Source organism: Vombatus ursinus, unplaced genomic scaffold (assembly GCF_900497805.2).
Source record: "Vombatus ursinus unplaced genomic scaffold, bare-nosed wombat genome assembly UNPS02014801.1, whole genome shotgun sequence".
NCBI classification, from domain to species: domain Eukaryota; kingdom Metazoa; phylum Chordata; class Mammalia; order Diprotodontia; family Vombatidae; genus Vombatus; species Vombatus ursinus.
In genome coordinates, this window is record NW_020954579.1 from 8,548,713 (window position 1) to 8,571,501 (window position 22,789).

The window sequence follows — 22,789 nt, forward strand, 5'->3', positions numbered from 1 at the left end:
TCATAACATAATTGGGTTAATACGTTTAACACAGGTCCAGTAGGCTAAAAACAGTTGCTATGGTAACAGATGTCAAAGAAGGATCCCTTTGGGAGAAAACCTGTTGCTATCTAAATGTCATAGAAAGGATCAGTGGAACTGGTACTGATGTCTCAGGTAGCATTAAAAATGGTAAGAGTGGGGGCAGCTAGGTGGCGCAATGGATAGAGCGCCTGCCCTGAAGTCAGGAGGACCTGAGTTCAAATTCGGCCTCAGACCAAACACTTGACACTTACTAGCTGTGTGACTCTGGGCAAGTCATTTAACCCCAGGTGCCTAAAAATAATTAACAAATAAATAAATAGATAGATAAATAAATAAATGAGTGAGTGGATGAGCAAATAAATAAATAGAGAGAGAGAAAGAAAGAAAGAAAAGTGATAAGAGTGGCTTTTTTGCATTGGGACAAACAAAACTTGCTCATTGTTTGTCCCCTGCTCCTAATGCTGTAGCTCTTAATCAAATCAGAAAGCTAATTTCTCATTTCCTTCACTTTCTTGTGTGCAGATACCTGGCTCCTGTCTATTTATAGACAAATCCTTCTATGCTTTCATGATTCCTAAACACGAAAAAAAAACAACATCGAGAACGTGATCTTAACCATTTCCACTGCATTTCAGCAACCAAAAGGGCTATTCAAAACACAGCAAACTGGACTGTGCACACACATGCAGCTCCCACAGTCTTCAAAGGAGCCCGGGCATCAGGCCAGATGGGAGCACCACAAATATGATCTCTTAGGTCCCTTATGGCTTCAATCTATGACTATGAAATTATTATCCCTACCTTATTTTAGTCTACAATCCTTGCATGTGTATGTAACAAATTATGTATTTAATACATTTTATACAATAGCTGTTAGAGGGGCAGCTAGGTGGCACAGTGGATAGAGCACTGGTCCTGGAGTCAGGAGGACCTGAGTTCAAATCCGGCCTCAGAGACATAATACTCACTAGCTGTGTGACTGGGCAAGTCACTTAACCCCAATTGCCTCACCAAATAAATAAATAAATAAATAAATATATAAATGAATAAATGAACAAAAAATACAATAGCTGTTAGGGAAAAGGGGTTAAGAAAAAAGGGGGATAGTCATGCAATCAGTTATGAAACATTTATTAAGGGTTTATAATGTGCCAGGAACCATCTTAAATGCTGGACATACAAGGATGACAGGTAGCAACAGTCCCTGTCGTCAAGGAGTTCACCTTTCCAAGGAGACATGTAAATGATTTTGAGCACATACAAGAATAGATGGAAGATAACGTAATGTCAGAAGGAGTGGGGGGACTAGGAAGGGTCCCCCCCCTTTGGAGGGTGAGACCTGAATGGAGTCTTGACGGAAGCTATGAGGCAGAGATGAAGGAGAAAAGCATTCTAGGCTGGGGGGGAGGGGGAAGGAACAGCTAATACAAAGACATGGAGATGAGAGACTGAATGTTGTGTACAAGGAACAGCAAATGGGCCAGTGTAGCTGGATCTTAAAGTGCATAAAGAAGAGTAAAGTGTAAGAAAACTGAGAAGGTAGAAAGGGGCCAGGCTATTAGAGCTTTAAAAGCCACAGGACTTTCTATTTTACCCTGGAGGTAATAGGGAGCCACAAGAGTTTACTGAGTACTACTGAGTAGTATGGTTAGACTTATCCTTTGGCAGCTAAGTGGAGGACAGGCTGGACCAGGGAAAGACTTGAAGCAGAGAGATCAATTAGGCAGCTACTGCAACAGTCTAAGGAAGATGTAATGAAGGCCTGAGTTAGGGTGGTAGCAATGAGTGGAGAGGAGGGAACTTTGGGAAGAAGCCAATGCAGGCTGGCACTCTCCCTATGACTTATTAGTCTTAGAGAACTGCCTAGAGTGCTTGAGGTTAAATGACTTGCCCAAGGTCATACATCCAGTATGTGTCTAAGGTGGGATTTAAACCAAGGTTTTCTTGGCTCTAAGGCTAGCTCTGCTGCTATACATCTGATGATTGAATTGCAAAATTTTTTGATTAAAAAACAAGTTCCTTTCTGGTCCAGCCTACTGTATTTCACCACATCATCACAGATTTTTATGACAATATTTTTGGCAAAAAAGGTGGGATGCGACTATTACGTGAAGTTTTTAAAAAAAAAAAATTATGCCGGTTTACTTGTTTTTTAGTTTCCACCAGTCTCGCACCAACTTTTCACTCACTAAAAACTGTCTTTTCAAAGCTGTTTCCATGCTGTTCAATGAACACAATCACTTTCAGCTTGAAGCCAGCAGAACAGTTTTTATATTTACCCACAATCAGAAATAAATGCTTCTCATGTTAATGTATCACTGGCAGACGAACTGTACAGTTCAGCTAGCGAGGGAAGTCTTACCCCATCATGTGACTTACTCATGGCAGCTTTGCCTGCTCACCCATTCCCCTTGCACATATGGCTCTCCACTGGGTTGAGTGACAACACCATTAGTACTGCAGCACTCTAAACCACCCATGCAAGTCAGCTTTCGGAAGTACTCTGACAATGCAAGTGCGCGGAGAATTCTAGGCTCTCGGCTCGCAATGCACAAGAGATAAATGTGTATCCATATGCCACTGGTGAATACATTGCTTCTCTGTTTACCTTTTAAGCAGTGACACAGAATTATACCATGCGACAATTAAGCGATGAAATAAATTTTTGTACTGATCAAAACAAAACAAAACAAAACAAACAAACAAAACAGGGTGGGACGATTATGCAGTGGCAATGATTATATAGTGAAATATGGGATTTTCATTCTCCACATATGAATGGTGCATTTTAGGGACTGCCTCACCCCAACTCTTTTGGACCTAGCACATCCAAAGCAGCTCTGGGAACTGAAGAGCCAGTGCCCCAGAGCCAAGGGTACTCTTAGCCCCTCAGGATGGCTCTTCCCTGGTTTTATCACTCAGACCTGAGATCTCAGGGTGGACTGTATGATCAAACACAAACGGCAGGGGACAGAGAAGCTGCTGCTGAGAGCTAGGATGTGGCCACTGACTGGAGAAGGGGCACTAAAAACAGGTTGCTCCCAACAAAAGCCCCCAGACTGCTGGTGAGACACATAGCTTTAGTTAATCTCAGCAAGCGTTCCACTCTATCTTCATTTGCCTTGGTGCTGCTGCCTTCCAATCTTAGTTCAGTTGCAGAGATTACAGAGGTTAGCGGGCACCTCTAACCCTACCTAGCATAATACTTTTGTATGCGCATCCTGTCTTGTCTATTATATTGAATGCCTTTGAAGACAGAAATTATGTATTTTGACTAAGTATCACCCAGGGAGGGCCTTGAACATAGTAGGTGCTTAACAAATTTTTGCTGAAATGAAATTTAGAATTGGAAGGGACTTTAGAGATCATCTAGTACAACCTTTCACATTTTAAAGATGAGGAAACTAAGGTTAAGCAAAGTAAAATGACTTGAAAGGACATGGCCTTTTCACTACACCAGGCTACATCCCAAGCAGCCCTCCACCAATGTCAGTAACCACTGACCCAAGAAAACAACATGCAACACCTACTGGAGAGGGAGTGGCCAAAGCAAGGCAATAATCCATCTCTGAGCTGTCATGCTCTTGGGTCATCTCCTGGCCATCTGATGCACAGGGTACTCGTGTCTCTTCCTGAGGACTACAAGGCTGCAGGGATGAACTTCTGCCTGCATGATCAATGTCAATTAAGCAGGGCTGAGGCAACTTCAGGGCACCTGAAACCAGGGATACGGGCATTTGCTTGTAGTTGATGTCCAAAGGGCATCTTGGAGCAGTGAGCAGTCCTGCAAATCCGTCCAAATGCAGGTGTGCTGTAGTGCTAAAGATGGGAGAAGGAAGAGATCATTAAAGTGGAGGGCCCTCTGATCCTGAGGTTATTTCCATAGTTGGCACCAAATTAACCTGTGCTTTGCTGAATTCCAAACAAAAAAATCCCAGAGACTTGTGTGTGACAAGTTATCAGCTGATAGTAGATTAAAAAGACCACAACCAAATTCCACTAAGCATCTTCAAATCTGAAAATCAAGGCTATTCTAATATGCAGCTGGGACAAGGAAGAATCCAGTCCTGCTTCTGTGCTCCTATCTACGACTAACAAAGTAAGTAGAGAGCAGACCCCTTAATCGAGAGAGGGGTACAAATATTTGCCACTCACACACCTTGCTCTTCCTTCACACACAGTGCCCTATTTTCTCAGTGTGCTATAATCCTTTTCCAGGAGGTGGCAGATCAGAGGCTAGGAAAGGGTAGAAGAAGGGAAGACAAGGAGTGCTGAGAACAAAGGTCACAAAAAATGTACACTAGGTGTAAGGAGGAGCAGGAAAGGAGGCTGGGCATCCACCTTTAGTAAAACCCAAACTCCAAATGTCAGGGACCACAGTCTCAGCATATGGTGATGACCATTGCTTATTAGCTGCAGAGCTCTATAACCTTGGGCACTGGAATGCTCACTAAGGCTATTCCTCAAGGATAATCATTTACTCCATATGTTATCTACTGGAAAGTAACAAGGGCAAAGTAGTCACTGCTGGAGAAAAATATGCTCGATGGTAACTACTTCAGAAAGCTAGGGTACCATCAAATAAGAACAATTAAGGCTCTCCAGAGATCGTTGCTGCTTTTAAACTTTGCATTCAAGAAATGTGTAATCAGCCCAGAAGATATTTCAATGGGTTTCTAAGCAATAACAGAAGATAACTTTTGTACCAGTAAAAGCAACAGAGTGGCAGGGCAGAGAAGGAAGGATAGATGGGGGTGTGTGGTGCTCAAACAAGTAAATCAGACTAGGAATTGGTGTGTGGGAAGTTGCTGAAAACAGGGAAACCTTCCCTCCCCTAGAAATTCTGAGACAGAAGTGTTGATATAGTGTATCACTGTCATACTGTGATGTAATCACACACTGGCTCTTTTCGGGGGAGGAAAAATGAGGTCTAAGAGGGCTCTCTCCTTTTGTCTGAAACCCACCTGACCCTGTGAAAATAACCTTTGGGAAGAACTTCTTTTCTCTCTCCCTTCTAAGAATTCAAGCAGTTTTATGAGTCAACTATTTTTCCCTTTGTAGTCTCCATCTTGTATTCCATCTGGCCGCTGGATTATTCCACTGTCAAATCCAGGATCCTGAGATGAGTAATCAAGTTTTTTTGGAGCATAGCACCAACACAGTGGCAACAACACATCTGGGCTAGCAGCAGCAGAGAGCCACAGTTATTAATATAAACACTGAAAAATCAAATCTGAAAATCAAGGCTATTCCTAACATGAAGCTGGGACAAGGAAGAATCCAGTCCTGCTTATGTGCTCCTATCTACGACTAACAAAGTAAGTAAAGAGCAGACCCCTTAATAGAGAGAGGGGTATAAAAAACAATCTTTAGAGAAGCCAAACTTGTAACGTGGAATTAGTCGAGAACTAAAACAACATCATGGTTGTGGTAAAGACAAGAACATCTGCCAATTGATTTTAAGCACTGCTACATTATCTGTCCCAGATGAGGCTGCCTTCTAGCTCTGAAAAGGACAGCTTTTTCACAACTAGTGGTCTAGCACAAGGTTCTCAGATATGGTCCCCAATCTCCTCAGTAGCCACCAGCACTACAGAAAGGGGTATCTACTTGGTTTTTAGCACCAAGTTTTCTGGAAAATTCCAACCACAAGTCTGGCCAAAAAGAGATAGGTCTTCCAGCCAAAGGGTTGAGGATATGACAAAGAGAAGGATGACTGCTCTACAAGAGGAAATGAAGACTTGTGATAAGGTGGAAGGACGAAATAGTAAGGTGGGTTAAGCAGAGCTTTGGTAACTGGCACCTACAGGTGCTTTTCCTTCAGTTAACTCAACCAAATTTATCCAGACCAGTATCTGAGATGTTTGTCTCCACTGTAACCATTCCTACATCCTTCAACATCTCCTTTCATTACCCACCAGGTAAACAGGCCCTTCTGGAGAGCCAGGTAAAACACTCGATCGCTGCACCCTCTTCCCCCTCAATGCCTTTGCCCATGTAAGATTCCTCCTTACCAAACATGTCCATGACTTCCTTCAGAAGTCTTTTCTGACCAATCTCACCTGATTCTGGTCACTCTTCTTATAATTGTCTGCACCCAGTATTTAGATACATGTGATTTCTTTTTTTTTGGTGAGGCAATTGGGGTTAAGTGACTTGCCTAGGGTCACATAGCTAGTGTCAAGTGTCTGAGGCAGTATTTGAACTCAGGTCCTCCTGACTCCAGGGCCAGTGTTCTATCCACTGCGCCACCTAGCTGCCCCACATACCCAGTGTGTAGAGATCATAGATTCAGTCACCTATGGGGTACATTTCTTGAAAGAAGGGATGTCACAGTAGAGTGCTATACAGTGGCCATCAGAGGCATAATGAGTGAATAAATGAATACTTACTCTTGCAAAGACCTGTCTGAATCAAAGGTATTTGCAGTCCCTAGGTCTGAGTCACAGGACATGCGCTCCTCAGAGCGGGCAGGGCTTCTAGTGCCACTGTCTTGGAGGAGGCAGCTGTCTGAGTTCAGGCTGCAGGACAACTGAGAGGAGCTGGCTGTGTTGAGGCTGAGAGAGGAGGAAGTAAGCTTCACGCCACATCTAATCTTGTTGCTTGAGTGCTGGACCTCAATGTCCTCAGAGCCTGAAGACTGAGAAATGGAATCCAAGGACTTCTTCCTGTATAATTCTGCACCTCCAGTTGGAGAATCCAACTCTGACAGTGGGCAAAGGCCAGACAGTGCCAGTGGCGTGATGGTCCACTCATTTAAGATGGCAGACTTATAGGAGAGTTCAAAGGACAAGGAAGTCAATCCTTGTAATAAGCTGAGGAAGATCTCACTCTCCTCGGGATCTAGTAGCAAGGCTGTTGGCTGATAGTATTTACACAGCTGGGACTTCTCCTGTAGAAGTAATTTCAGGTAGCACTCCATCAGCCCATCATTCAGGGCCAGCCGCAGCCAGGCCCGGCAGCGGCCAACATCTGTATTGATGAAGGTCAAATGCTCTAAATCGGTAATTGTGTTTCTAGGAAATAGGAGGAAAACGTTCATTTCAAACAACCCAATCAGAGCACAAATAAAAGTAGTACAACTTTATAGACTAAGCAATAAATAAGCTCACAGAATTACTCAAACAGCAGAAAACAAACAGGTTTCATAAATGTTTCTTGGAGAATATATCTATTAAGGCTAACCTTAAAATATATAGGGTAGATCCCTTAAGTCTTAAAGTCAATACTTCATAGAAGATACTAAAGCTTTGTTTTTTTATCCATAAACCTTATCTTAGAGCCTGTCACTCTTCCAAAAAATACAGACTATCTACTACGTGCAAGGTGCACATTGATGGATACAATGTTATTAACCCTCACAATCCTTGCCCTCAAGTATCAAGTAATACAGTAGGTGAGATAAAATATGAACAAATATCTACAATACAGGGCAATTTGGATTAAATTGAAGAATATAAATGCTATAAAAATACAGAGGGATTGTTTCAAATTGGGATGAGTGTTTTTATATATAAGGCACTGTGCTGATACTGAGGGATGGAATTAGAACTGGAACATTCTTCTGTGTCCTATATCTATATAGCACTTAGCACAGTGACATATATAAAAACACTCAATAAATACCTCATTAATGAATACCCCACATCCAGTACCTAGTAGAGAATTTAGCTGGAAGTGTCTCCTCAATACACTGATTCCTGGTTCACAGCTAGCTTTCCAGTCCACTCAGACTGCTGTCCCACTGCCTCTCTTACTGTGCACAAAGCCTGTGAATGTTTCCTAGAAGGGCATCATTCTTTTTCCCTGTCTTATTTTATTTGTAGATTTTTCCAGTAGGTTAGACAGCAGCTCAGGACATAAGTCTGGGAGATTAAAGTATTTCCATTTACTGTTATCCCTCTGTGACATTCCCTTTCCAAAGAGAAATGCATCTAAGTTCTTGTCATGCTATAGTACTCTAACCTGTGAGTAATGATTTTCAGGAGAGGCCAGAAAGCTGGCTGAGGCAGAGGTGTCTGGCCACCTTTTTTCTTCCTCTTTCCTCCAGCATCAGCCTTGATGTACTTAGCTTGCAGGCCATGGATGAACACAGCCTCCAACGCACTGCACATGATGTTGGCATCTCCATCTTCGCTGGTGACAACAGAATCAGAGGCTGCATACTGTTTCTGCAATGCCTTCACAGACCCCACCAGCTTCTTCTTAATCACCTGGAAAGCAGCCAACATACCATAAGCCTTTAGAAAACTATCCCTTGGTGGCCTTCTGAGGTCTCTCACTTTACCAAATGCTCCCAAACCATGGGTGTCAAACAGCAGTCCCTGTCTGCCATCAACTAGCACTTTGTAAATCTCAGAACAATCATTGGAGTTCTTTGCATAGACCTTTTTTTAACCTCAAAAAGCACTTTTGCCCCAGGTGACCTTAGGCACAGACACCTCACTGTGAGTCTCCATCTCTTCATTTGCCAATCCTAAAATGAGATAACACCCATGGGATCACAGATTCTGAGTTAGAAAGGACCACCTAGCTTAACCCCCCCATTTTACAAATGAACAAACTGAGGCTCAGGAAGGCTAAATGACTTGCCTAAGATCACACAAGCTTTTAAGTAAAAAATTCCATTAAAATAATTCAAATTCAGGCTTACAAAGCATTTTTTCCCACATCGATTCTGGGAGTCATTAGTATTGGGAGCTCAAGGGAGTGACATCACAGCTAAGTGGTGTAAAAGCCAGGACAGGAACCCTGGTTTCATGACTCTAGGGCCAGTGCTTCATTTCTCCAAATGTGTCATAGCTATATTGTGCAAAAGAAACACCCATTTCCTCATACCATGTTAAGAGTCTGAGTTCACTCTGAGAGTCCAAAGGAACTATGCCAAGGAATTGATGGGGGGTATAAATAGAAGGGAGAAAGGCTTGACACCAATTCTGACTAGATTTAGCCCCTGAATCAGTGAGGCCAGTGCATGAGCTGAGCTGAAACCTAGCAGAAATTAGACAGGAGGCCTAGCAGGCAATCACATAAAAGAACATTAGGAAAAGAGCACCCCCCCCACCATCATATATCTGAACTTCTGTTGGGGTCCAGTCCAGTTACTGTTCTTAATGACTTTTTCCTCCATGTTGGTCAAGCTTGAGACCTGAACCCAGATGGTACCTATGAACTTGCCTGGGCTCATGTTTTCCACATGAAAGAGAGATAAAAGGGGATGATCATGGGTAATTAACTTGTAGAGGAAGATGGTAGCATGTATTTTTAAGTCAAGATACTTTAAAAAGCAAACCATCTGAAAAATTCTCACCTATTTCTGTTCATTAATCATAGATTGGTTGTGAGAGGATAAGAATCTTCAATGGGGTACTCAGACAATGATAACTGGGCAAGCCTTCAGAGTTAGACTCAGGTGGTGGTTTTTTTTTTTTTTAAAGTAAAATATGCTTGCCCACTTCCATAAGAAATTACTGTAACTTTGTTAGAGAAAAGCTAATGAAATGTCCAAATCATCTGCCCAGTTTCTCCCTCTCCTTTTCCATTTTTGTCTCCATATTCTTTTCTCCTCAACCCACTTACCGGAATAGGTGCCTTAGGGTCTAGCCCGTTTTCCACAGTTGAAAGCATCTCCAGTCCTCCAGCAATTCACTTAGATCATCACATGATAGCTATGGCACAAAAGAGCATCCACAACACATAGTGAACTCAGCTTCTCATTTCCTTGTACTTCTTTTCCCATGGCTCTCTTCCTTTCTTACTATTCCCCAATGTACCTACCAGGGGAAGCCAGAAGTTAACAAAATGTTCTTTTGAAAAAGAGAAGTGAAAATGGAAGTTTTTTAAAGAAAGGAAATGAGAGGAAAAAGGTTCTGGGAGATGAAGAGACCTGTTCAATACAGATAAGCCAGCTTTACGGACAGCAGAGTGGTAACTTTTGTTCTGCACCTAAGGATAACTAGGAGTCTTGTAAGATCAGTAAGTGGGCAAAGCCTATTTCACAAATCATGAAATTTCGAGTAGGAAGGGAACTTCCAACCAAGTTTAATCACAAAGCCGAGGTCAGGAAGGATGTTACCGTGACCAAAAGCGGTAAAAGAACATGGGAGTGACCCAAATACATCCTAGGGCAGCCTACAATGCAGGCTGGGCACTGCAATAACTTCCCCTGCTCCTGGTACTTTTTTCCTTTTTTTTTTTTTTACTGGCTCAGCATAGTCAAAACGAAAGAGGTTTGGTTCAATGGTGTTGCTGCTTTTGCTTCTCCTTCAGGATGAGGGCTCATTTTTAAAATGTCACCATTTTCTTTTTCACTTTCTGCTGTGAGAAGCCCCTCTTCCCCACCATCCCACTGTGTGCATCAATCAGCAGAGCCCATTATTATTAGCACAGGTCCATGAGAACCACATTCCCAGCCCCTGGTGAGAGAAAGATCACTTGAGGATGAGACAGGACAATGCTATCAGGATATCTGGTTTTCTCCATGAAGAGAGATTCATGGCCCTCATTCTGAGGATAGCTGACAGGTAGTCTGGTCTCTTCATCATAGCATGCAAATCAAAACATATATTTGTGGTGTACCAATTATGGGCAATAAACTGTGGGAGATAAAAAGACATGGTGATACCTACAGTCAAGAAACTTACTATCCAGTTGGAAAGATAATACAAACATATTAAATAACAGATGACTTAAGACAGCAATACAAGGAATGACAAAAGTATGTGATTAAGCATCAAATTAGTTAGTAATAGAGAAAACAGTTACTGAAAGAATTCAGGACAGATCATTTTAGGCTTGAGTGGTTTGAAAAGGCTTTAAGAAGAGGTAGTGTTGGGTGTGGTGGCACATGCCTGAATCCCTGCTCCTGGGAAGGCTGCGGCTGGTGGATTCCTTGAGCTTAAGAATTCTAGGCTACAGTAAGTTAAAGCCAATCAGGGGTTCTCATTAAGTTCAGCCCCAATATGGGGAGCTCCCAGGAATAAGATGCTACCACACTACTTATGGAGGGGCACTGGCCCAGAAATAGTCACAAGTCAAAGCTTCTGTGAGGCTCCTCCACAATCACCTCCATAGCAATCAGACCAAAAAACAACTTGTTGTGTGCTAATCATCTACAATAAACTGTGTGTGTGTGTGTGGGGGGGAAGACATGGTAATACCTAGCCTCAAGAAACTTACTATCCACTTGAAAAGATAATACAAACATATAAAATAATAGAAAATTTAAGGCAACAATACAATGAATAACAAAAATGGGATTGGGCCTGTGAAGCGACACTGTACTTCCAGCCTGGGCAAGATAGGGAGACCCAGGCAAGAGAAAAAGTGAGAGAACAAGGAAGAAAGGACTAGAATTCAGGCTTGGCCTTAAAGAACTGGTAGGATTTGAATACGTCATGACATCACTTCAGCCAAGTAACTGAAAAAGTGAGGGTGTATGTTTGTGTGTGTGTGTGTGTGTGTGTGTGTGTGTGTGCGCGCGCATGCGAGTGAGCGCATGAGTGCACACATACATCCTTATATATTTGTACTGTAAGTTAAGTTTGGTTGAAATAAACTGGGTATGTTTGTGTACAGGAGCAGTGGAATATAGGACTGGAAAGCATAGGCTGCGGCTAGACTGTGGAAGCACACTCTGTCACTATCTAGCACTACCAGTGGGTGGTGAGAAAGATTCCTGCTTTGGCTACCATTTTGGACTTCTTTATGATGACAGTCTCTGTTGGCCACCAGTAACACCACCACCATGATCTCTCGAATCCTTCTACCCATTCTCACAGTTACCATAATCTCAGCTACTACCTGTGCAATTTGGGAACAAACGGTCTTCAATCCTAGTTCTCTTAATTAGCAATGAGGACAGGAAAAAAAAAAGAAAGTTGCCACAGGTAAACATTTTGTTGCAGCCAAGCATTACAGGCTGTCCCTAAAATTACTCTTAAAAATCAAACTATCTTTGGATGTTCAGCTCCTCCATATTGCTACCTGGGACCAGCAACAATTCAAAAGGTTTAAGGTATTTATCTTTTTGCACTGTTGGTACCCAAACCCTCTAACTCTACTTCCTATGTATCTGGTATTTTCTTGTTGCCCAGGAACCCTCACTCAAGTCTACCCTCCCTAGACAGAGTTCATACTTCTAAAATTCTTTCTCTATTTGTCCTTCAAAAGTCATTCCCTCAAGACCTTGACCTCCTCCAGGCTCATTCTTAATGACAGGTAAACACTTAATAACAGCCTCACTTATCATCCATGGGGATTTGGGGATGAGTCATTTTTATAATGATAGAATTTCAGGTACTTCTATCTGTAGGGTATATTGATATGTGGAGGTAAAGGATATTCTCCCCTCCTCCAAACATACTGTATATTTCAGCCACCAATGTTTCCAGCACCGAATCACCTCTAAGTCCTTCTCATGTCTAATATAGATATAATCAAATCATACTAATTTAGGAAGGTAGTACTGTAGTACAGTGTATGTAGGAAAGCTAATATGAACTATGGATTTTTAAAAAAAGATAAATTCAGTTTCATTACTTTAAAATAAAGTCACAAACTACTAATTATTAAGAGTCGTACTGCTAATTTTGCTTCAATAGAGAGATAAGCTTCCATAGTTGACAAACTAAATACAAATTTAGTGCTAAGGTAGTTTTCAAAGTGTTTAAAAATTGTTCTCTTGGGAAATTCCATTCAAAGTAGTTACAAAATATATAAAATATCTGAGAGTCAAACTCAAAATTTATAACTAATAGAACTATGAAACACTCTATCAAAAAAAAGGAAGGCAAATAATTGGAAATTTCATCATTCATGGTTAGACTGACAACATAATAAAAACGATACTAAAATTAATTGACTGATTTAGTGCTATAATAAAGGAGCTACTTTGCATAATTAGAAAGAAATAACAAAATTCATTTGGTGGAACAAAAGACTAGAATTTCAAGGGGAGTAATAAAAAGCAGGAATAATGGGGATATAGCATTATCACATTTCAAGCTATATTTATAAACCATTAATTATCAAAAAACTATTTGGCACTGGCTTTAAAAAAATGGAAAGTAGATGAAAGGAACAGACTAAAGAATCAGGACCTAGAAGTAATGCTACATAACCTGTGAAACAGGTTTCATAAACCTATGTACACAATATATTTGGGGAAGAATTTCAAACTGCTGGGAAAATTGGAAAACAACTTAGTAGGGTTAGCCCACTACTATATTTCACAGTAAGCTCAAAATGGCCATGATTGAAATGTAAAAGCTCACATCATTTCTTTTTTTAATTAGAGAACATAAGTTTTTTTGTTTTTGTTTTTGTGTTTTTACAGCTGTAGTTGGGAGAAAATTCTTAACCACACAAGGAAACAAGGTAATCATAAGAAGATAAAATGAACAGCTTTGACGATATGAAATTAAAAAGCTATGGAATTGTTAGAATCAGTGGAGCTAAAATAGGAAAAATTGCTAGAGAGAGAAAAAAAACTTTGATAAAAGTCTGATATCCAAGGTGGAGACAGTCTAGTTGAGTGGATAGAGAACTGGCCTTGGAAAGACTAAGGCAAAGTGTGGAAGTCTTGCCTCTGACAATAATGATTACTGGACTACCAGCAAGTTGTTTAACTTCTCAGTATCTCATACATCTTTCTAAGATTATAACTTACAGGGAAGCTGGAGCTCTATACTGAAAGGAGTTTTCACACAGATGAAATTAGCATCCTACTCTCCCCAGCAACACCCCAGCAACCCAAGATATACATAGGGAACGGACACAACAGCCTCAACAAGTAAGTGCTCAGAACATATGAACAATTTATGAATTATCAGCAATCATACAAAAATACTCCATTTTGCTAATAATAAAAATATGAATTAAAACTCAGGTTTTACCTCATGCCTATCAAACTGGCAAAGACAATGAAACACAAATAATCAGCACTGGATTGTTTGTAGGAGACAGGCAGATTAATACACTGTTGCTAGTACTATGATCCAATCACTCCAAAAAGCAATTTGGGAATTATTTCACCATGGGACATATATCCCAAGGAAGTAAAAGACATTTTTTAGGCTCAGATTCCTAAAATCTAGCCACTGCTTAGATTCTTAAAATCTAGCCAACAGCTTACTAATGTTCAGACTCCTTAAAGAGTCTGCCCAATATGACGGATGTTCTAATAAACCTTGTCTTTGGCTGAAAAAAAAAAAGACATTTTTTAAAGTTCTCATATAGCAAAATATTCACAGCATCACTTTTTTTGTGTATGATAGCAAAAAACTAGAAACTATGTAAGTGCCCATCAACTGGGGAATGGCTAACCAAATTGTAGTATATGAATGTAATGGAATATTATGTGTTGTAAGAAATGATGACTATGAGAATTCGGAAAGGCATGGGAAGACTTGCATGATCTGATATAAAGTGAAGTAAAACCAGAAGACTATACAATATGCAATTACTATAATAAAAAAACCACTGAAAGACAGTGTTGATTGATTTTAATGACACTATATGGACCAGAAAAACAGATGGTAAGACACATTTCTCACCTGCGTATGGGGGTGGGGAGGAGACAGACTACAAGCGTGATCATTACACACTTCTCAGTTGGCTATGTGATCATGTGGCCTTGGTATTTTTCTCCCCCAAACTCTCACTATGTTAGTCTGTCTGATAGACCCAACCAACAGTATAATAAAAGTAAGTTGCAGTAGAATGAAGAAAAACAACAAGCATAATTCATTCCCAAAGGGAACAGGGAGAAGAAGTGTGTATGCTGAGGAAATAGGAGAAATAATGAAAGAAAATTCAGAGGCTTTGCAAATCACAGTATTTAGTATATGCATGAAAATCCCTGGCCAAACAGCTGCATCAGCCTTCTACTTCCTCCTCTCCTAAAAGCAGTACCATAAAAGCTACAGGCTGAAATGGTAACAATTAAAACAAACCCAGACTGCAGGCATAAATTCTCTATGATTTTTTAAAATTGTGTCAACATTTGCACAGCAGATTCAAACCCACAAACATAAGTCTCAGCACTATTTCCTAGAATTCACTGCATATCTTCCTTCCCAGGACATCAAAGCCATTCACCTACTCCACCTTTATTCTTACCAAGCTCCTGGGAGAGTGGAAACAATCATGTTAAAGGCTTGCTATGGTTACCTGAAGAATCCCTGGTGGAGCCAGAACCAGAATGCAAACCTCTCCCTTCCTGGTCTCCTGGCTCTCTCCACTTAGACATTCCATCCACTTCAATCCCTACTTGTCTCTGATGCCTCAGACCAAAAGAAAAGGAAGAATTCTTTAGAGTAGACTTAAAATTCAAAAGAAGAAGTATAAAACCTGGATATCTCTACTAATGGCTCTCAAAATGTTAAAATCCATCAAAAAGACTCGATTTCTGCTCTCTAAATAAAACTTTTCAAACCTAACCACCCAACACACAGGCAATCCCTGAACAACAGTCTGGAATGCAGCTATTGTACCAATAACATGAGTCATGTTTTTTCTGCTGGAAAATAATGTCCAAGTTATCTAGTGATTCAGAGCTCAGAAAGGCAGCTGATCTTCCAGACATGTGAGCAGCCAGTGAGTAAATGCCCTTCCACCTTAAAGAAGTGTCCCTAGATCAGCCTCCTGGGGCCTTGGGGTCAAAGAAGGCAGGTTGCAGCTCTGAGCCCCTTCTTAATACTGCTGGGACCTTTAGTTTTCTCGTGGCTAAATAGTCAAAGAAAGAACAGCATTTTCATGTGATACCACAAGTTGGCAAAATTTGTGTCGGTACCCTCCCATCTCTTCACCTCCAACTCTCCTAGCAGGTGTCTAACCTGGGACCCATTCTTATGGAAATTTGCTTTCAAAAGACCCATGTTAAGATGTTAGTTGATAGGGTTTTGCATTTAAAAGGAGGAACTCTTGAAAGCTCAACTCTTTCAAATCAATGAAATTATCGTGGTGAATGAAAAAGCCAGGATGGAGAGTTAAGGTAAGGAATCAAGGTGGACATTTTGTGGCAAGAGGCAATAAAACTCTCCAAATGGCTTCTTATTCCAAGCACTCAGAAGACAGAACATGTTTAAGTGGCAGCTTATGGGGAAAAGTTCAAACACTGATTGGATTCTGAGGGTGTATTTGTTAAGCTGCCACCATTTTTCTTTTTTTCAGCCAAAGACAAGATTTATTAGAACATCATAGTCACATTGGGCAGACTCTTAAGAAGTCTGAACATTAGTGAGCTGTTGGCTAGATTATAAGAATCTGAGCAGTGACTAGATTTTAAGAAGTTAAGCAGTAAGAATCTGAGCAATGGCTTGATTATAAGAATCAGAGCATCTTAATGGAGAGAAGATGGACCTTATATACAGAAACACTATGGGAGGGATCTAGGAGTGGCCAAGTAGTCTATGAGGTAATAGAACTCCAGGGGTGGCCAAGGGAGAATGGAGCCTAGACAGGATTAAGGGTGGGAAGTGGCCATAGGGAGGTAAAATGAGGGAGGGCTAGGCTAGATTGGGCACAGCCACAAAGAAAGGCCAGTTGATGAGATTATAGCCTTTATATATATATATATATATATAATTATAATAAGGCCAGAGATTTAGCCATGTGGGAAAGTGCAGGCTTTTTCCTTTTTGAGGTCTAGATCCTATTCTCATCATTCCCCCCTCAAACAAATGAGACCCAAATTCTTTTGGGGTAAGGGGCAAAGGTCTTGGCTTCTGAAACTGCTTCTTGCTGGCAAGGGGCATAGAGCTGTCCCTGCCTCGAGGGGGTCCCAAAGAGGAGGTTGACTAGAACGGAACACAGGCGGCATCCAGGGAACGATGGGGGGATATTGGCTGGTACCTGCTGTTTGCTACCAACAGTAGGTGAATGGCCTGTAGTCTGAAAGACATAAATCTGACAGAAAAGACTGCAGTGATGAGGATGGGAGCTAGACCCCCAAAAAGGAAAAGCCCTGGACTTTCCCACAAGGCCTAATCTCTGGGGTTCCCCTGAGGCTATGATCCCATCAACTGGCCTTTCATAGTGGCTATGCCCAATCTGTTATCCTTAATTTAGCCTGGTCCTCCATTGTCTCATCTCCTGCCCCCGCCCCCATTTCCCACCCTTAATCCTATCTGGGCTTCATTCTCCCTTGGCCACCCCTGGAGTTCTATTACCTCATAGACTACTTGGCCACTCCTAGATCCCACCCATAGTCTTTCTGTATATAAGGCCCATCTTCTCTCCATTAAGATGCTTGGTTTTTTTTGTTTTTTGTTTTTTTTTGTTTTTTTTTAGGCAATTAGGGTTAAGTGACTTGCCCAGGGTCACACAGCTAGTAAGTGGCAAGTGTTTGGTCTGAGGCCGAATTTGAACTCAGGTCCTCCTGACTTCAGGGCCGGTGCTCTATCCACTGCGACACCTAGCTGCCCCAAAGATGCTTATAATCTAGCCACCACTCAGATTTTTACAATCTAGCCAATAGCTCACATATGCTCCGATTCCTTAAGACTCTTGTTAATATGGCAGACCTTTAATAAACCTTGTTTTTGGCTGAAAAAAGGCTTAGGTCGAATTCTTTCAGGCAGGACCCACATAGGATTATAGCACCCCTCATCTCTAGACCTCATCAGCAGGGCCCAGATATAAAGCAGGAACTAGATTTAGGGCCCAACTTTGAGAGGATAAAACATCCTTGGCTCTGTTTGGATTCAGATAATTCAGTTTTCCAACTAGGCAGTATCAAATCCACCTCATAGCCAGACTCAGGAATAGCCAGGTGGGTAACGTTCTCTTTCAAAGGAACATAATGGGGAAACTGAGCCAGGAGGATCCCATCTTAGACTGAGGCTAAAATTGTCCTGTCAGCTTTTCCCTATGCTGGCTTCTAAAGAGGCAACAATTTCTAGATAACTCTCACTGGCCATTTCAGAGCTCCTCCTGAACTACTTCTGGAATCATTATGTTCCCCGTGACATCTGGTGAAAGGAAAAAAATAACCCAAACCCAAACCTCACAAAAAGAAGAACTGATCTCCAGCAGTCTCTCCGCCAATACAAGTTTCCATTTCCACAAGAGACTAATCTACAGTATGAACTACATATATCACTGTCTTCGGTATTCATCATTTCCCCTATTATCAGTGTTTAGACTCATTTTTATTCACTACTAGGTTGGCGGGGAGTTGGTGCGGGGTGAAGGCTAATTCGTTAAGCCAGAATGATGAACAAGTCGATAAGGCACTTTAAAATCACTCCTGTGAAATGTAGGCACCCCTAAGATATAGCATTAGAGTAATCCTTCCATATACCACCCAGATGCCAGTCAATAGGAAGTGAGTGACAGCCTGGTTTGCTGCCCCAGGCAGGGTATGCGTGACATGCTCCATGCAAAGTATTTTGATGACACCTGCCTTTACAGTGATTGAGACAAGAGATAATTTAGCCAGAAACACAAATCCCAGGACCAAGCAGATAAGAACTAATGATAGGTCAAACCCTAAAGCCAGTGCCCAGCTATGGTAATTTGACTGTTCTGGACCTAATCACAGACACAGCTGGGGTGGAGAGCAAACTTCAGGGACTTATGAGCTAGGATCAGAGCAAGTGTACAGGTGTGCTGGGGTAGGCAGGAGTTGGGAATCAGGAAATCTGTAAAGGAGAGCCATGAGGAAGGCAAGACTTAGCACGTATAACTGGTAGACTGACAAAATGGAGCAAGATGGGACTCCCTGGGTCTAGGCCAGCAGTCACATAAATTGATTCTCTTTTTATTTATTTTGAATATATTTATATATGCCCTTGTCTCCTCCATTACAATTTAAGTTCCTGGTGAGTCAGCATTGTTTCATTCTTTGTATTTATATCCACACTGACTAGCACAAAATAGGAATTTAATAAAAACTTGTTAACTGACCAAGTGATCTGATACAGAGGTTGGAAGGAGAATCAACAGATTCAGTACTGACTGAGGTGCTGTAAGTAGTGTTGGGTTTTGGAGAGAGTGATCTGAAATAGAGGTCCTAACCAGGAACAGAGCAAGGTAAGAGATGGGGAGTTTGGACCAAAGAAGGAAGGGATTTAAGTGGTTTAGATGGGGGGTGGGGGTAGGTGTGAAGTCATATTTCCAATATCATTCAAATGAAATTGCTCCCTCCAAAGTTCTGAACTCTTAATTGCCAAATCTATTGTCCTTTTCACAGTCCCCCGACACCATCCCCTTTTAACTTCTCTGAAACATTTGGCACTGCTGTTGACCACCTTCTCCTACATATTTCTCTGACTTTCTGTTTTCTTGCTCTCTTTTGGTTCTCTTCCACTTGTCTGACAGTTTTATTTCAATATATCACGCAAAATCTGTCTGCTGGATTTTTATCTAAGTCAAACCTACTTAACTGTGAGTACATTAAGTTTTCTTCTTTTCCCTTTATATTCACTTGGTGATCCCTCAGCTCACATGAGTTCAATTATTATCTATATGCAGATGAATATATATATATGTACATACATACATACATACATACATATATATATCTCCAGTCCTAGTCCTTCTCCTACACTGCCTATTGGACATCTTGAACTGGATCTCAAATTCGACATGTCCAAAACAGAATTTGTTCTCTTTCCTCTCAAAACTATTTCTCTTCTGAATTGCCCTATTACTATCAAGGGCACTACCATCTTTCAAGTAACATAGGTCTGCAACCTCAATGTCATGCTTTTGTTGCTGTTATTCAGTCAATTTAGTTGTGTCTAACTCTTAGTGACCATATATGGGGTTTTCTTGGCAAAAGTACCAGAGTGGTTTGCCATTTTCTTCTCCAGTTCATTTTACAGATGAGGAAATTGAGGTAAAGAGAGTTAAGTGACTTGCCCAGGGGCACACAGCTAATGTCTGAGGCCAGATTTGAACTAAAGAAGATGAATCTTCCTGACTCCAGGATTGGCACTCTATCCATTGCACCACCTAGCTACCCCAATGTCCCGCTACATCCCCTCATTCTCACTCACTCCCTCATATCCAATCAGCTAACAAAATCTGTCATTTCTATTGTACAACATCTCAGGCATAAATCCCCCTCTCTTTATTCTCACAAGCACCACACAAATTCAGCCCCTCATCATCTCTTGCTTGATTATTGCAGTACCTTCTAATCGGTCTCCCTGCTTCACTTCTCTCCCCTCTCCCTACTGATGTCAAAGTGATTTTTCTAAAGTGCACGTCTGAGCATATAACTGCTCTCACCCATCCCCCCAAATCCTTTGGCTTCTTATTACTTCTAGGATCAAATACAACATCCAATTTGGAATTTAATTCTCTTTATAACCTGGTCTCTTTTAATCTTTCTAACATTAATAATAGCTAACATTTACATGTGCCACAAGAATCCTATGGGAAAAGGTGCTATTATTATCCATATCTGACAGATGAGGAAACAGAGGTTAACTGACTTGTTCTAGGTCATGTGGCTAGTATCTGAGGCAGAATTTGAACTCAGGTCTTTGAACTCCAGATCCAATTCTATCTACCATGCCACCTAGCTGATTTTGATCATTATCTTTATCCCAAAAAAGCCCACCCCTCTTCCAAACTTCCCTTTTACTATGGAGGGCATCACTATATTCCAGTCACCTAGGCTCCCAACCTCAATGTCATCCTCTACTTCTCACCTATCCCACATGTCCAATCAATCAGTTGCCCCATTCCACCAACTCTACAGTCCAACCATAAGGGCCTATTTGCTGTTCTTCACACATGTTCCATCTTTCATCTCTGTGCCTTTGCCCTGGCTCTTCCTCATGCCTGAAATCTCTTCCTCCTCACTTCAGCCTCTTGGAATCTCTGGCTTTTTTCAAGACTCAGCTCAAGCTCCACCTGGGAAGGCAAGAGGCCTTCCCAGTCCAGTCCAGTCCTGTCCAGTCCAGTCCAGTCTCATCTTCATCCCTTCCTTCTCATCCCCCAGAAGCAAGTACCTCTGTATCTTGTATATACCCATATACTGCACATGTCGCCCCTATTAGAATGCGAACTCCTTGAGAGGCAGCCCTGTTTTTGCTTCCCTTCTCCCCAGCCCCAGCGTTTAGCGCTTAATAAACGTTTGGTGATTGAATTATTTATGAATGGGAGAATGGAGAACAGTGGTTGGTTAGGTTTGGAGGCTGAAATTGGTGGGGTTTGATAGGTAAGGTAGAAAGGGTAGACTAGACAGTGAAGAGTTCAAGCCTGTGTGGGGCGGGGGGAGGAACAGAGGGATGAGGAGGCTGAAAGAGCGGAAAGAGGAAGATGTGGGAACGAGGGTGCCGAGGGCTGAGGGAAACTGAAGGGAGGGATCACAGTGGGGAGGAGGTCAGGAAGGCAGGTCTAGGGGTGGAAAATCATGGGGGGGGGCGTGGTAGAGGCTGGAGCATAAGGTGGGGGGCTCGGGCATGAGGATGCGGGGACAGAGATGGAGGGACGGACTAGGGGGGTCCTGGGGGAGGTCCGGGATAGGGGCCTCGGCAACTGGGGAGAAGGCCAAGCGAGGACTGGGGTCCTGGACGAAGACTTTCTCTGGTGGCGCCGGAACCCGGTCTGAGCGCCCTCCATCCCCCGACCACAGCCCCACTCGAACCCCAGACTCACCTCAGGGGTAGATGAAGAGCACCAGAACTTGCTTCGGACTCTACCCTTCTGCCTCTGACCGGAAGCTGCGGCCTCCTGGCCGGAGATTACAGGAAACTACTCCGACCGATGATGACGCCATCACGTCATCCTTGCGTGAGCCCCACCCCCTGCCCCGTGCAGCCAATCCCCGGGAGCGAGGGCCCGTGGGGGTGTGGTCTGCGGTTCGGGAGGCCTCACGTGGAGGTAGGGAGGTTCAGTCTAGCCTGGGGCTCTGGGTGGGTTGGTGTCCTGCAGTGGTCGTTTGTCAGCCCCTGGGCCGGGAGAACCTCCGCGGAAAGGGCTCTTCTCACCCACTCCTGCAGACTGATTCGGCTGGAGCCGAAGAGCCTGCCTCGTCCCCTTCCCTTCTCAGGACCTCAGTTTCTTTCTGTTCAAATGATGGGGCTGGATCTGCCAACCAACCTTAATTGATTAATACCAACCTTGATTGATTAATTCTTTTTTTTTTTTGACTAGTCAATGAATGGGGTTAAGTGACTTGCCCAGGGTCACACAGCTAGTAAGTGTCTGACACTGGATTTGAACTCAGATCCTCCTGACTCCAGGGCCAGTGCTCTATTCACTTCGCCACCTAGCTGCCCCCGATGTAATTCTTTAGAGAAGCAGCCCTATGCAGTGGATAGGAGTACTGGCCTCAAAGCTAGGAAGACCTGGGTTCAAGTCACACCTGTGACACAGGCTGTGTGACCCTGGACAAGACACTTAACATCTCAGTATATATAATAAGGGTCAAGTCAACGAGAATTTATTAAGCACCTGCTGTGTGCCAAGCACTATGCTAAGGCCAGGGATACAAAGAAAAGCAAAATAAAACAAAAAACAGTCCTGCTGTCTTGCAGGTCCCAGTCAAATGGGGGAGATGGCAAACAAACTATGTGCAAAGAAGATACAGACAGGACAAAGTGGAGATAATCTTATAGAGAAGGCACTTTTAAGAGTTCTTAAACTTTTATGGCAGTTTGAAAAACCGAACCCTTACTCGGCTTCCAACTGCCTGAAGCTGACTTCTTTAGTGGTTTTCAAACTGGTTTGGTGGTGACATAGCATCATTCTTTGACATGAGGAATCACGGCACGCTGAACTTTTAAGTTAGAAAGACTAGAGATCA

At 42.3% G+C, this 22,789-nt stretch overlaps 1 protein-coding gene across 2 annotated transcripts in view; it reads right to left on the reverse strand.

The window, feature by feature from the left end:
• The window catches only part of PLEKHM1 (pleckstrin homology and RUN domain containing M1), a 44,133-nt gene extending 22,385 nt beyond the window's left edge, over window positions 1-21,748 (reverse strand). The window contains exons 1-5 of one of the 2 annotated variants that reach the window (XM_027872778.1): window positions 21,640-21,748; window positions 9,604-9,692; window positions 7,990-8,237; window positions 6,417-7,040; window positions 3,555-3,843 (exon numbers count right to left, since the gene is read on the reverse strand). In XM_027872778.1, the coding sequence (XP_027728579.1) occupies window positions 3,555-3,843; window positions 6,417-7,040; window positions 7,990-8,237; window positions 9,604-9,651 (1,209 nt within the window). In that variant the 5' untranslated portion in view covers window positions 9,652-9,692; window positions 21,640-21,748. Of the gene's footprint in view, window positions 1-3,554; window positions 3,844-6,416; window positions 7,041-7,989; window positions 8,238-9,603; window positions 9,798-21,639 lie in introns of both variants that reach the window. The other variant, XM_027872779.1, reaches the window with a different exon arrangement.
• Window positions 21,749-22,789: the final 1,041 nt, after the last annotated feature.